This window comes from Castor canadensis, chromosome 15 (assembly GCF_047511655.1).
Source record: "Castor canadensis chromosome 15, mCasCan1.hap1v2, whole genome shotgun sequence".
In the NCBI taxonomy this organism is placed as follows: domain Eukaryota; kingdom Metazoa; phylum Chordata; class Mammalia; order Rodentia; family Castoridae; genus Castor; species Castor canadensis.
Genome location: NC_133400.1, coordinates 83,737,926 through 83,754,120, shown reverse-complemented (window position 1 = coordinate 83,754,120; position 16,195 = coordinate 83,737,926). Strand labels below are relative to the sequence as shown.

The 16,195-nt window shown below is 48.1% G+C and overlaps 1 protein-coding gene across 1 annotated transcript in view; it reads right to left on the bottom strand.

The window, feature by feature from the left end:
- Nucleotides 1–13,071: 13,071 nt before the first annotated feature.
- The window catches only part of Upf2 (UPF2 regulator of nonsense mediated mRNA decay), a 123,560-nt gene continuing 120,436 nt past the window's right edge, over nt 13,072–16,195 (bottom strand). The window contains exon 22 of the mRNA XM_074056652.1: nt 13,072–15,699. Within this exon, the coding sequence (XP_073912753.1) occupies nt 15,495–15,699 (205 nt within the window). The 3' untranslated portion in view covers nt 13,072–15,494. The remainder of the gene's footprint in view (nt 15,700–16,195) is intronic.

Here is a 16,195-nt window from a genome sequence, read left to right as displayed (position 1 = left end):
AAGCTCGGGAACGGGTCCCCATATCCTTTTCTAATCTCCTAGTTGGACAAACTCTGCTTTCAAATACCTGAGAAAAGAGAAGATGGGCGGTGAGCTGTCACATCTGGGAAAGTTACAACTCTTTGTAACGGAGTTTGGTATGGGCACAGCTGGAGTCCCGTGCTGCTGAGGCTTCCCGTCCCCTGAGGGTCATCAGGACTTAAAACCCTGGGGGCCTGAATCAACCTCTGCACTAATCAGCATAGAGGGCCAGCCTTTGCAGGGGACAGTTAAGTCCTTTAAAAAGTCCAAAACTGCCCTTCATATTCCCAGTTCACAAGACTTCAGTGAGGGCCAATCCCTCTGGTCACTGCAGGCTCCCTTTCCCTCTGGGTTCCTGTCACAGCCAATCCCCAGGCATCAGAAGGATCTCCTTTAGGGCTCGTTGCTTGTGCTCAGAGCTGTGGGAACTAGCTGCAGAGGGGGACACGTGGGGGCTCCCCACAAAGACCTAAAGAGCCTGTGTGGCCTGCTTGGTGGTCTCCAGTGTGGGAAGAAGCTGTTACCCCTGTGTGCCTGCTCTGGGTCCTCTCCCAGGGCCTGCTGCTGCAGGGCCTACTCAGATGGGATCGCCAACACTGCAGGTTCCAAGGGCGCCTCACTGCATTTGCTGTGGGTCCTTAAAGGCTTCACTCCAGGCCCCTTCCCCCGGATCTTACTTCTGAGGGCCAGGAAGCATCTGGAAGGTGAAGACCCCTCTCCCCCCGTGGTCCAGCTGCGCCTAAGTTCAGGACACTGACCCCTCCACTCCGCCCCACTCCCTGTCCACAGTCAAGGAGTCGCTGTGACTGTCATAAAAAGTCACATTTGAAAGCTGAGGCTAATGGAACTTAGTCACTGACAAATGGGTCACACTTAATAAACTTTAACCTCAGCATATTTGTGTATGAAGCAAAGCTGCCAAGGGTAGTAACCTAAATTCTGGAAATACCTTCAAGGGGTGGGGCTGGATGAACAAGGAAGCCGTGTGCCAAGCAGGCAGTTTCTGCAGCTGTGTGTGTGCCTGCGTGCAGCTGTGTGTGTGCCTGCGTGTACCTGTGTGCCTGTGTGAGTGCCTGTGTGTGTGCACTACACGTCTGTATGTGGAGCTGTACTGAGTGACTGACTTCACCCTTGGTGTCTCTGTGCGTCCTCACGTGGTTTATTGTGTGTTACTGCCCTGTGTGTTGTGATGTGCAGCAGGAGGCCTGCCCTGGTTGTGAACAATGGCTGCAGGTCTCTGTGACCTTTGTGAAATGACAGCCCTTGCAGTTGCTGTGACAGCGAGTTCCAGGATCTCTTCAGCTCCCACCACGGTCCAGCAGAACAATGGTGGGAATCAGACTTTCTCCTTTTTCTTGCCCCCAGCCTTGGGAGGACAGCTTTCAGAGCAAGGAGGCATTCATAAGAGCCTTGCCATGCTGTATCAGCAGAGGCACCTCCTGCCTATGTCTTGCCTTTCAAACTCAGAGCTAACTGTGTTCTTTTTAATTTAATTTAATTAATTAATTATTTTGCGATTTGTACTCAGGGCCTCATGCTTGCTTGGCAGGCGAGGTTCCACTCGAACCACACCCCCAGCCTTTTTCTTTGTAATTTATTTTTCAGCTAGGGTCTCACGATTTTTGCCCCAGTCTCAGACTGATCCGTCTACCTCCACCTCTCACGTAGCTGGGATTGCAGACATGTGCCACCACACCTGGCCCTTAACCACGCTCTTTTAAATTTATAATCCATATGTTTGTGAATCTTTTGGAAGGTGCGTTATTTCTCATTCCAATATTAAAGATTCAAAGAATGGAATTAAAATGTTGATAATGTAAAAAGTTGGTGTGAGTGCAAGAGTGAGAAAAAAACTGTTTGAAATTTGTTTTCTTTTTTTTTTAGACAAAGTCTTGCTATGTAGCACAGGCTGGCCACAAACTGATGGGCTCAAGTGAACCTCCTGCTTTAGCTTTCTGAGCAGCTGGGACTATAGCTGTGCCCTACTGTGCCCAGCTTGAAACGTGTATTCTTTTTTTTTTAATTTTTATTTTTTTATTATTCATATGTGCATACAAGGCTTGGTTCATTTCTCCCCCCTGCCCCCACCCCCTCCCTTACCACCCACTCCGCCCCCTCCTCCCCCCCCTCAATACCCAGCAGAAACTATTTTGCCCTTATTTCTAATTTTGTTGTAGAGAGAGTATAAGCAATAATAGGAAGGAACAAGGGGTTTTGCTGGTTGAGATAAGGATAGCTATACAGGGTATTGACTCACATTGATTTCCTGTGCATGTGTGTTACCTTCTAGGTTAATTCTTTTTGATCTAACCTTTTCTCTAGTTCCTGGTCCCCTTCTCCTATTGGCCTCAGTTGATTTTAAGGTATCTGCTTTAGTTTCTCTGCGTTAAGGGCAACTAATGCTAGCTAATTTTTTGGGTGTCTTACTTATCCTCACCCCTCCCTTGTGTGCTCTCGCTTTTATCTTGTGATCAAAGTCCAGTCCCCTTGTTATGTTTGCCCTTGATCTAATGTCCACATATGAGGGAGAACATACGATTTTTGGTTTTTTGGGCCAGGCTAACCTCACTCAGAATGATGTTCTCCAATTCCATCCATTTACCAGCGAATGATAACACTTCGTTCTTCTTCATGGCTGCATAAAATTCCATTGTGTATAGATACCACATTTTCTTAATCCATTCGTCAGTGCTGGGGCATCTTGGCTGTTTCCATAACTTGGCTATTGTGAATAGTGCTGCAATAAACATGGGTGTGCAGGTGCCTCTGGAGTAACGTGTGTCACAGTCTTTTGGGTATATCCCCAGGAGTGAAACCTGTATTCTTAATTTTGGAAGCTTGGGAAGTGAGCCAAGTGGTGTTGACTCTGACATTGTTCATTCATCCAGCAAACCCTTGTGTCCCCTCCACAGGGAGACGCTGTGGGTTGCTGTATTACCTCCCTTATCCCTGTGACTCCTGCCAGGTGGGGCTGCAATGGCTTCCCACAGACAGGCTCCTCTTTACCAGGACCTCCTGGACCACTGCTTCCACTGCCCAGGTTGCCTGAGCTCCAAATGTGCTGCTTCCAGCACCTTCTTTGATGCCACTCAAAGAAGCCTTCTCTTCTCCAGAGTGTGGAAGGGTCCAAACCTCCCATTATCAGGAGGACCGTGTGATGCCATCTTGTTCCTCTTCTACAGGGCTTCTCTTGCCTCCTATGGAGTCACTTCTTGTTTTCCCCAGGGTTCATCCTTGATGTACAGTTACATTTCTGCCACTAGGGACCAGGGACGTGTCTTAAGGATAAGAAGGAAAGACAGATGAAAATTGTGACATCCTGGAATCAGACCTAGCAGAAAGCCCTGCAGCAGGCAAGGTGGTGTCTATAGGGAGGCTGTGAGCCAGGAGGCAGGGGTGTGGCTCCTGGAGTCTGAGCCTGACCTCTGCCTTGGGGGATCCAGTGCAAGGCAGATCCTTTGGCTCCCTCCCCTGAGGACTCGGTTCTGGAACCTGAAATTGCCAGTTCCCACCACCCCTGCAGGGCAGGGCTTCTGTGCACAGCACACAGTGCAGCGCAGCTAGCTGGGATCCTGGCAGGTTGCCCACTCCCTGGCTTTGAAGCCCTGGATTTTACTGGAATGGCAACCAGGCTTCAGTGGAAAGTCCACAGACCTGCTCTGGCAGCAGCCTGCCGCAGCCTGGGCCTCCACCCGGGGCACCTGGCTCTGGAGGGAGCTGGAATGAGGAGATATTTCCCCAGCTTAAGTTTTTCGCTCCATCCCCTTCCTGACCCAATTGCAGTGGGAAATGTCTCCAGTCCTGCATAAGCTAGCATAGTCTGCGGCGTTGCTGACATTTTTGTCTCCATTTTATTGGAATGTGCCTGCCTCGAAGAACAGAGCATCCCTGACTTGATAGGTTCTACCTTTCATTGAATAATGTTGCTATCATTGAAATTATTTTTTTTTTTTTGTAAATTTCTTCTGGAAATAATTACCTTCAGTACCAGCATAGGCCAGATTGGAAAAACACTTTTTTTTTTTGACACGGGGTCTTGCTATGTCACCCACGCTGCCCTTCAACTTGAGATCCTCTTGCCTAGCCTCCTCAGAGCTGGGATGACAGGCATGCATCACCACAACTAGTTTCAAATTTTCCTTTTAAACCAGTTGTTTTTTTTTTTCATCTAAGTCCACCAAAAAGGGGCTTTTTTTTTTTGTCTTTTTTTTTATTCTAAGGGACTATTTGCTCTTTCTACAAATCAGCTTCACCTGTTTTCAAAGGTATATTTTGCTCTGAGCATACTACTGGATTTCAGATTCCACATGGCAACCTGTAGCGCTTTGTGAGGGGGAGAAGACAGTGAGAGTGTCTGGCTGAGCACACGGGGCCTGGAAATAACAGACAGGAGAGGCTGAAAGGCCTAAAGGAATGCTTGCTGGGTAACTGAGCAGCACAGAGAGGGCAAGAAGCAATATCTTAGCTCAGCACAGACTTGCCTGCCATTCAGACTGACCTGAATGGAACGAGTTGTCCACACAAGTGTGAGCTCCCCACCTGTGGAGGCTCAGGCTCTGAAAGAGGAATTGTCCTCTGTGACTGTCCTGAGATCAGCCATAGTTGGCACAGAGCACATGTCATCATGGTCCCCACCCAAGTTCAAATCCCTGCTGAGTCTCTTTTTCTTCATCAGAAAAAAATGGGGTGAACTGTACGAGCCTTTAACTCTCAGGTTCACCATAAGGGCTACCTGAGATCACACAGGGAAGGGGGACGGCTTAGCACCTGCTGCCTCACACCCTCATCGTGACTGTCATTAGTCATCACTGCCACAGAGGCAGCAGGGGATTCCCACACAGCCCTGGGGACCTGGAGTAAGACAGGCCCCAGGAGTGGCTGCTGCGGCCAGACAGAGTGCCCTGGCATCCCTGGGAGGCAGCTGTGGATGCTGGCTTCCTATGCAGAGATGCAACAAGCCAGTTTTAGATTTCAGTTCCAGAGCAGCAAGGTTTGCCCGCTTGCTAAACATAGTGTCTCAAGTTTATTTTCCTTCTCTCAGGCCAGGTGGGTCTGGCTTCCTGCTCAGAAACCCAACATGGGAGGAAGCCAATCTTCTGAGCTCACTCACACTTCTCCACGTCTCCTGTCCTTGCCCATGGAAGACACAGAGCTCTTCTCGGAGCCGGCCTCTCCCTGCACCTCCTGTCTGGAGGCAGCACCAGCCCAGCCTGGCCCCAACACTGGGGGACTGTCCAGCCAGAGCCTCTGGGCCACCCAGGGGTTGGCGAGGACAAAGTGCATGTCTGAGCTGCTGGGCCAGAGGGGTGCTGGCTTCCAGACACACCCCATACCCAGCCAGCTCCAGCACATTTGTCAGAGATGCAGATGAGAAGACGCTCAGGCCTAACGGATCAGAAAGTCTGGAGGTGGGACCTAGGAATGTGGGTATTAACAAGCCCTTGAGGCAGGACCCCTTATTCTCACTCACCTTTGAATCCCCAGTACCTAGTGTGCCATTCAGCCAATAGTAAATGCTCAATAAATAGTTCTTAAATGGAATGTCTGTGTAAACACTGAAAATAAGAGTGGCTCAGAAGTCTCATGAGTGTTTTTTATTTATTTATATTAATTCACTTTTGGTGGCACTGGGGATAGCACTTAAGCCACGCCCCTAGCCATACTCTCTTAATTTAAAAAGAACATACTCTGGCTTAAGGGGGACAAAGAGTGAGACAGACAGACACACAGAAACAGTAGTCTGGGGCCATTTCCTTGGTTCTGAGTATGGTGCTTGTCAGAGAGACAATTGGTGGAGACCCCCACCAGACAAGGGCCAAGCCATACTGCCTGCATCCCCAGGACATGACTTCTAGAACTTCCTGGAGTAGATCAATCCATCCTAGATCCATCTGACCAACATTTAGGTACCCACTGTGTGCTGGTGAATAGGACATTCAGGTGCCACCCTCTCTAAGCTTGTAGACAGACAGACAAGCTGATTTTTGAGAAGGTATGACCAGACTGCGAAAGGGGAAATATGAGGCTACAGGACAGAGGTCAGGGAAGATGGCCCATCTTTCCTGGCTTGACCTGAAGGACAAGCTGGAGCTTTAAGACTAAAACACAAATAGAATGTGCTTGAGGCAGAGGACATGGCTCATGCAAAGACGAAGAGTAAGTCAGGAAGGAAAGCAGGAGGAAGAAAAGGGCACATGAGGGTTGTCAGCCTCCACTGTCCCCAGATGAGAACCCCAGAGAAGAGGCACAGCCCCTGTCCACACAGGCCCTGCAATCTAGCAGTCATTGAACAAACACGGCACCATTCTTCACAGTAAAATAAAAGCAAAACAAAGCCAAGTCCCACTCCTGAGCTAATAGTCTGTGGTGAAGACAGAAAACAAACGAAGGCAAGACTGGCGCTGCAGGGAGAGGATTAAGCAGAAGCCATGGGTGGAATTCCTGAGCAGGAGAGAAGGGTGGGGCCGGGGAAGTGGAAGGTCCCTGTCATCACAGGTAATTAGGAGTCGGGAATGTGCCAACTCACCCCTCAAGTCACCCCACCTCTGGGGCTCCGTGACCTCAACCTGACGATTTCAACATCCTGGTTTGCAATCAAAGAAAGGGAAAATGGCTAAGCTTTCAGGGGAGGGAGGAATGGGCACTGCGCCTAGCAGGGTGGCTGGTGCAATGCCCATCCACCTGAGCTGTGTACAGGGTGCTACCCTGAGACTCTACAGTAACCAGCCTTGTGCTGAGGCACGCTAGGTTGGGAACCTAGGACTGCTCCCCCTCTTGACTCAAGAGCTCCTCCCCCTAGCCCGCAGGTGAGAGGAGCCAGGTGATTGTCTCCCCACCTCCAAGTTCAAGGTAGTATGAAGATGTCCTACCAGAAGACCCTGGCCCTTCTTCTCTTCCCTCACCTGGCAGACGGGTGACTCCCCTTTCCTCATTAACACTATTCTACCTCACCCCATGCACGTGTTCTGCTTGGATTCTTCCACGCTGGAACGCAAGAACCAAGGTCTTCTGTAAACACCGTTTGCTGATGGCAGTGCCTCACACTTGAGAGATTTGGGGGTGCCGGGCTAACGCTTCTCCAGCTAAAAATGGGGAGCCCCGTTTGTTTGGCTTGGTACTTGGGCCCAAGTCCTATGCCCTGGGAATGTCACTTCCAACCCTGGTCCTCTGTCCAAGTCCAAGATCGGGTCCAGATAAGTTCAGAGGGAAGTGGTAAATGACAGGCCTGGGAGGGGCACTTGTGGGCCAGACTAATAACCTTTAATGGGAGACTGAATTCTAGACATAGGCCACACCAGCTGATTCCTTAATGACAGAGGACATTTGGTGGGTGTGCCTCCTGTCTCATGAATGAGTCCTAACCAGATATTGTTGGAAATGGGCCCTGAACAAAACCCACCTTGGATTTACACTTTATTCTGTATTTCTGAAAAAGTGTGTAGAGGGGCAAATGCCCCCAGGGACATGGTACATACAGCGAGAGTGAAGCTGAACTCCAGCCTGGCTCAAGCCTGCCACAGGACAAGCTGTGCAAGCCAGGCCCAAGTCACCACCCATCCTCGACTCCTCCTTGGAAGAGCCCTGGTAGGTTAGGACAGGCGGTGTAATGAATGAACCCTGTAAGTTCAGAGGCAGCAACTTTGTAGGACAGACGTCCCATTCCCTTCTTGTGCCTATGCTAGCAAGAACCTGTGGTTTGAATGGGCCCCAAGTTCCTGTGTTGGAAGCTTCATCAGCAGTGCTGGATGTGGGGCCTCATGGGAGGTGTTGAGGTCCCAGGGCTCCACCTTCCTAAATGGGTTGAGATCATTATCATGACAATGCTTTCCTTAAAAAAGAGACTTCAGCCCCCTCTTGCCTACTCTTGCCCACTCTTGCCCATTCTCTTCCATGTGATGTCTTTTCCATGTTATGACATAGCAAGCCCTCACCAGATGGAGTCCTCAAGTGTGGACTTCCCAGCCTCCAGAACTGTGTGAGCCAAACAGACTTTACTGTGTATACATTTCCCAGTTTGTGGTATCCTGTTAAAACAGCACAACACAGACTAAGACACAGCACCACAAATATCCACGTGACAAGGAAGGAAGAAAGATTGGGAGGGTCTCGTGGGAAATATTTAGATGTCAGGCTGAAAGTGGCTGACATCTCTTCTACCACCTATTACTGCTCTAGACTCACACGGCCACACTGTCCCACAAGAGGGCCAGGAAATCAGTCCCCTCCTCAGGAAGAGGTGAAGTTATGGAAAGTTACAGAACATGACTTCACCTGCCCCAGCTGTTAAATCCTTTCATTCATTCATTTCCAAAGAGGTGCCTGGTGTGTACCAGACATTGTTACAATTGGCGTCACAAAGATTTCCCTATCCTCAAGTTCAGTAAATGACACACACACAAAAAGATGCAGCCTTTATAGATCAGATCCCACCGTGGAAGAGGCAACCTAACCCAGCCTAGGCAAAGGGATGGCAGAGGTGAGCTGATAAATGCTTAACAACTGGCTCTCCACCAAACATGTACACACGTACACACATACATGTGCCTCTTAGAAGATCTACTGATACAAAGAACATGGAGCACACGATTGACAGATGACATTAAACGATGCCACACTCCACAATGTAAATTCCATAAAGTTGATCTATTCTCACAGAACTTGTACATTGACCCTTATCAAACTTAAATTCAGCAATGATTTGACAAATGGATCTGCATCTTTGATTGGCTCTCTTTTCCCTGTTAAATGTACGATCCTTAAGTCTGATTGGTAACCTGCTGGTAAAGCATTTCTCACCGTCACACAAATGTTTATTGTGTGAAAACTCTTTTGGCTTCAACAGTCTATATTTGGAGATTTACTCATTTTGTCAATGACCTGAACAATTTCTTTTGTGAATCAGATAATAGTTTTCAAATGCTAGAAAAATATTTCCTCAATTTTTTTTGTGTTACTCACAATATAAAGGCTGCAGGCCCAATGCACTTTAAAGTTTCTTATGTGTCACTAACATTTTCTTTCTTCCATCACTTTATGAAGTATGCACCCATCAACAAAACAATAAATAAAACCCTGATTTAAAACGTAGCCAATTACAGTGGTGTAAATACTTCCGTGCACCCTCACTGCCAAGCTGACATGGCTGAACTCAGAGCTGGGCAGAGACCTGCAGTAACTGATAAATCACTGTGTGATGTTTCTGCTAGACAGACACAAACAACGTCAAGAGCACAGAATCGTGATATCATTGGAAGTGGTGAATTTAAAGTATTTATTATCTTTGTCGTGAAATTATTTAAGTAGAAGTTCCAATCATTTTATTTGAAATTGATGACGGGATTAAACAACTGGCTTATAAGATTCCCAAAAATGTACTGATCAGTCTGGCCAGGCAGACAAGCCAGCTGCAGCCCTCTACCAGGGGCTGGTGAGAGAAGTCAAGGGATCTGCTGACCAGAAAGAAAGGATGAGCTGGAATTGGTATTCTGAAAAGGGTAGGAAGGACAGCAAGCTGAGGGAATGGGGAAAAATAAAATGACCTGGTGTTTGAATATACTCAGGTTGACCACACAGCCTAGCCTGGCCAGGACAGTCCTAATTTATGCTGTTGTCATTCATAGCCCATGTGGGGTACAAATTACACGGCCTGCCTATATCAGCTGGCTAGGGCCTTGGCTGAGAGGGAGTGGGGCTGAGAAGGGGGCTGGTGAGCAGAGGCCAGGGGGAGGGGGCAGGACAGGGTGGAGGAGGAAGGAAAAGGTGGTGGCCAGTTCTGGAGAGCTATAATAAGAAGGGAAGGCCCTGAGAAGGCCAGGCTGGTGCCAGGGGATAGTTACTGCCCAGGGAGTAGCTGTGCCAGGCAGACAGGCCTTCTAGGGGCATGGGGACCCCATGTTTCCTGATGAGCTGACAGTGTTTGTTACTCACCATTTGTCTCACAAGCCCAACTAGGAAAGAAAGGAGAAAAATGCCTATGAAATGCCAATGGCTTGGCAGCCAGCTTTCTGACACAGGGAACAGAAGGGCCAGACCAGCGGCAAGAGGGGTCAAAATCCCCCACTTTGCCATCTCTTATAGGGGACCCTAGGCCTGGAATTCCTAGCCCACAGCCTTCCAGGTGGAAGTTTCCTTAGAGGCTGGAGTCTATGGCCAATTCATGTCACACACTGTCCCACTGTCCCAGCCAGCAACCTCCTAATCCGTCCTGAATCCGTCCCAGCCCACCCAGCCTCATTTTCGCTCTTTCATGGGGTCAGGGTACAAAGGACCCCTTCTCTTAAGAACAGGGTCAGGAGACAGCTGCTGACCTAGCCGGCACACCGTGCTTCCAGCTGCTGGCATGAGAACACACTTGTGCTCTGCCACTGCCTGGCAGAACAGTCCAGGACAGCAATCTTGAAATCCGAATGCTCTGAAACCTTCCTGAGGTGGTGAAAGCTGGGTAAAGACTCAGGAAAAGTCTTGGCCTTACAGAATAGGACCGAGGACTCTTCAAGGTGTTTGGAGGGTACCACTCTACAGAGATAAACGGAAAGACTATGTCTAAGTGCTATTTGGAAGATAGTCTCTCTCAATCTATCTATCTGTCTATCATCTATCAACTTATTTAATACTCTCTCCAACCCTGTGAGGTGAATGCTATTGGAGGAAACTGAGGCACAGAGCAACTTCCAGAATTTCACAGCTGGTCTATGTGAGAGCTGAAATTTGAACCCAGGTAATCTTACTCTTTTCTGTGACATACTGAGCTGCTATGCCTTACACAGAGGTCTTGTCCTATTTCTTTTCCACCACTTTAAACCTGGGAGTCCAGTTTTATTTTTTGTTTTGGGTTTTGTTTTTGGAGATGGGCTCTGACAAACTATTTGTCTGGGCTTCCCTTGAACCTCGATCCTCCCTATCTCAGACTCCCAAGTAGCTAGGATTATAGAAGTGAGCCACCAGTGCCTGACTTGGGAGTCCACTTTAATGTGGCATTAGATCCAGGGCAAGCCCAGGTCCTGGGGCCTGCAGCTTATGCAATTTAAGATTCTAGTCTTTAAGGTAAAGACTACAAGACTTGATCACTAAACACCCAGACTTTGGAAGTGACCTTGACTTTTGAGCTTCTTCAGTTAGACTCTTGGTAAGCAGGCCCCTATCCCAGGTGACATCTGGGGCCAACTGGTGCTAACACTCCCTGATTTCCTGAGTCTTATTTTATTTTTATTTTTTTGGTAATATTTTTGAACTCAGGACCTCATGCTTGATAGGCAGGCACTCTACCACTTGAGCCACTCCACCAGTCCTTTTTTTTTTTTTTTTTTTGTGCGTTGGGTTATTTTCAAGATAGGGTCGCATGAACTATTTGCCTAGGCTGGCTTTAAACATTAATCCTCCTGATATCTGACTCCCAAGTAGCTGGTTTTACAGGCAGGAGCCACTGGTGCCTGGCTGTTTCCTGAATCTTTTTCTTATACATCTCTCTCCTATAGGAAAGAGAAGCATATCCTGGAAAGCCAGCCCATAAGAGAGTCTGAAGGGAGATCCAAAAATAGCCCAGCTTGGGTTGGTATCACTCTCTGCTGAGACCAGAGGGGCTGCCGGGCCTGGGCAGCCTGGGGTGTAGGTGGCCTGCAGCTTGGTGGGATTAATGGTTGGCAGATGCAGGCGTACCTCGGCTTCCAGAAGACAGAGGAGCAACAGGGAGAGTGTGTGGGAAATCTGGACAGCCCTGAAGCTGGGTGAGCATGAAAATGTAACCCATCCCAGGCCCAGCATGGGGCCTGAGACCACGGGAAGCAAGGGCTAGTTCCCCTCTCAGGCCCTGCAATGGTATAGACAGTGCCCCAAGTGACCCCATCCAGAAAGCCTCAGTCCCAAGAGAACAGTCTGATGGAGGGATCATTGCAGGCTGCATCTTGTGTCGCTAAACATCAAAACAACCAGCACCATTGACTAGAGTATTCTGTGTCATCGGAAGCTCTCATGGGTGCTTTCTCCTTCCTCTCTTCCCATTCCCTAACAGGTCAGCCCACAGGCTATGAGGACAGTTGGGCTGGGTGGGGTCTGTCTGTGGGGGAGGGGCTGGAGGCTCCGGTGGGGTGATGAGTGAGTAGGAGGTAGCAGGGCCCCTGCCCAGGGAGGTGGCATGGTGCAGGGCCTCAGAGCCTGGGGGAGGGTGTGGACAGCATCCTCTGCCAGGGAGGTGAGCAGTTGGTTAGTCACTACAGAGGGTGTGGCAGATAAGTCAACATAGGAAGGACAATGGCAGCCAGTTTCTGCTATCTGGAAGGGGTTATAGGCATGGAAAGGAAAAACAACCTTTTTTTATTGGGCTGGAATTGGAGATGCTGATATGAACTCATGGTTCTCAATCTACCTCGACAGATACAGAAGTAAAGATAGATGTAAATGAGTGTATCCACATGCACACATGTGTCCCCAACTGAGGACAGTAACACCCCAGCACCCAGACACCAACCACTGTTTATTCTCCACTTCAAAGATCCAGGGTTCCTGAGAGAAGTAGCAGCTGCTGAGCTTGGGCTGGGAAACCACAGATCCGCCTAGAACACATTTTTATGCCAGAAAGTAAGGAAGCGTTCAAAGAATGATGGACCCATGTGAAAAGAACACAGAAACCAGCACGAGGGCTCCCACTGGCCAAATCTGGCATACTTACAGCATAAAATAAATAGTACAGCTGGGCGCCAGTGGCTCACACCTGTAATCCCAGCTACTCAGGAGGCAGAGATCAGGAACATTGCCATTTGAAACCAGCCTGGGTAAACAGTTTGTGAGATCCTGTCTCAAAAAAAACCCATTACAAAAAAAGTCTGTAGTAGTGGCTCAAGATATAGGCCCTGAGTTCAAAATGAAGTACTGCAAAAGAATAAATAAATAAATAAATGGTACAATGATAACAGATCATAGTCCATTATAACCCATTAAATAAAACAGGAAGCCACACAAGGCCAAGCATATTAATTAATTATATTCATTAGTTATAGTCACAGTTATATTCATAATTATATTTGTAATTAATTATTAACTAGAATTACTTATTTGTTGAGTAATGGGATATGTATACAGTTTCAAAATATCAATTACACCAATTACAAAGGAAAACTAACTTCCCATGGAGATGCCTGGCAGGCACTACCTTCCTTGAGCAATTGAAGCTTTATCAGAGACAGAGCAAGTACAGACCACATGCTACCAGATCAGAGGCTCTGAGGACACAGCCTCATCTTCATGCTGTCCTCCCAAAGAGTCACAACCTGCATCCAAGCATGAAGGCGTTTCAGGAAATTCTAATTGAGGAGTGTTGCATTAACAACCGAGTCAGAAGTGCTCAAGTGTTAAGATCGTGCAAGTCAATAAGGAATGGGGAACTCTCCCAGGCTGAAGGGATGACAACCAAATGCAACCCATGTCTGCTCTAGATCCTCCTGTCGATGTGAAAGAAATAGTTAAATTTAAAATGGAGGTGCTTGTGTCAACCCTAGCAGCAACAATAACAAAAGTAAATAAAGCCAGGAGGTTATGAAGAAAGGGTTCTTACTCATAACTGCCTAATAGTAACTGTCACCAAAGACTGCTAGAATACCAGCTAGCAGTCACCACAGAGGTCAACACAACCTTATACAAGATGTACAGGACATCTGTCCAGCGATGGTCTGCTCAACCTCAGATGGATGGCACGCTTGTTATGAGTCATTGTGGCCAAAAATTGTTGTTTCAAATAGCTGACATAATCCTCCTCATTTTTATCTTTAAAAAACTTCTCCTTGCCTCACTAGCTTTGAAAATTTACTGTGATGTGTGGATTCCATTGTGAAGAAGTGCTCTGGCAGTCCCAACCTAACTTCATTACTCTTTAGGGACCTTCTGATTTCCATGAAAAGGACATTATGGATTAGAGTGGAGAGGGCTATGAGAACTGGATGATAGTGATGGACCCACATGAACTTCCAGATTTTGATAACTGTATCAGGGTTATATAGGAGGACGTCCTTCTATATCTGTCAAAAGGTTTGGAGGCGATAGGGCATAGAGTCAGCAATCTTTTACTGAATGGTTGTGGGAAAAAATTTCTAGGGTTAGGTGCCAGTGGCTCACACTTATAATCCTAGCTATTTGGGAGGCTGAGATTCGGAAGATTGCAGTTCAAAGCCAGCCAAGGCAAATAGTTCTCAAGACCCCTATCTCCAAAATAATGGAGCAAAATGGACCAGAGGTTGGCTCAAAAATACAGCACCTACTTTGCAAGTGTGAAGCCCTGAGTTCAAATCTCAGTCTCACCAAAGAAAAATTTCTGCTATATTTGTGAACTTTTCTGTAAAATTTGGAGGTTATTTCCAAATCTATCAATCAGTTTCATAGAATTCTAATTCTCAGGCACGGCAGGGAACTTGAGTGAGCTAAAAAAAAGAGTCCCATGTTTTCAGGCATGAAAGGACTTCATTATCCCTGTTATGATAGTGGAGGCACAGCAGGTGTGTTCTGGCTTTCGATCACACATTTAATCAGTTGCCAACAGTGGCGATGCAGAGATGGAGAAGGAATTAGGAAGCCATCACACCCACAGTGGGTAGTGTTTGGGGAACCTATCTGAGCTTTGAGATGACAGTCTCAGGGACCCAGAAAATATTGGCTTAAACAAGATAGAAATCTGTATGTCTGTCACAGAGGAGTTCAAATGGGCAGGCTGAGCTACTACGACAGCTTTATAGCCACCCTTGAAATGTGCTGACATCTTGTGGCCCAATATAGCCGTTCCAGTTCCTGCCATTATGGTTACATCCCAGCCAAGAGGAAGGGAACATGGGGAAAGGGCATGGGCACACCACTTCCTTGTAAGGACATGAGCTGGAGTTCACACACACCTGCCTTTTATACACATTCCATTATCGGGATTGGTCATGTGTCCTCAGCCAGCTTAGGTGAGCTCTGGGCCTTGCAACCCCGGTACTATGTAAAAGGGAGAGGAGTCAGTATTAGACATCAGCTAGAAAATTCTGTCACAAAGTAGTACATGTCAGTTCTTTAGAACTAAAGGATTTCTCTTGTCCCAGCCCCAGCACAGGTAGGTGTGTCGGAGCCGATGTTCTTGGCTTAGAAGTGCATGCTGGGCCTGAGCTACTTTAAACTCGGCCATCTGCCTGGGCTCTCAGGAATCGCTTCTACCATTCCACCATCGCATCTGTTGTCCAGCGTGCATCTTCTGCTTGGGGTTTGGTCCCCCTAGCCTCCTGTTCTGCCATCAGGGGATAGAGCTACCGGGCACTTCTGTCTGCACACTGAGACTTCCCCACCTCAGTCAGGCCAGGGAGGTTGAGAGCCAGTGAGACAGGCAGGGATCCCCAAACCAAGCCTCCTTGTCCAGGTGTGACTTTTCAGGGCGGCATTGATCATCATTTGGAGGCAGGCTGCAGGCAGGAGGCTGAGCCAATATTGAGGGCAGGCAGAAAACGTGAAACCTCCCTCGCCTACCAGTAGACCTTGTCTTGAGGACCCATGAGCAGCTGGGATACCGTCCTCGGAGGCCAGGCTAGGAGCCGGGCTGCGCACATGGCTGGCAGCTGCATCTCTGGGTTCTTTCCCAACAATGCCAGGTTGGGGCATCTCCATGAACTGAGGGAGGAACCATTTGGCCTTGATTCTGGACCTTTGACCTTCAGAGCTTCAGTTGACCTGAGGATGGAGACATACTGTTAATAGCTCTGTGGCCTGGGAAGGGCAGGAGAGCTGGTGTTACACACATGGGCTCTGGAGTTGGAATTTCTAGATTCTCCTCCTGGTTCTAAGGCTTGTGATTACTGGTGAATTACGTGGTGCCTTGGTTTCCCATCTGTAAAATGGACATATTTGTGCCTCTATAACGGGACTGGCGAGTACCCAATGGCATGTGATGTTCTCTGAGCCTCATGCATGTAATCCGGGGGACAGTTTGTACCATACAGGGCAGGACATGAACAGTGACAACCAATGCTGTGAACGTATACGTGGTGAGGAAAGTGCCCAGTCTAGACAGTCTCTCTCCTTTTTTCTTTTTTCCTTTTTTTTTATTTCTTTACTTGTTTGTTTACTCTGCTTTTCCGGTGCATGGTTTTGCCATCTCCATGAGGGAGACAAATGTGGGTGCCACCCTGTCCCCCGTCCCCTCTGTCAGGGGAAGGCCTTGGCTGGT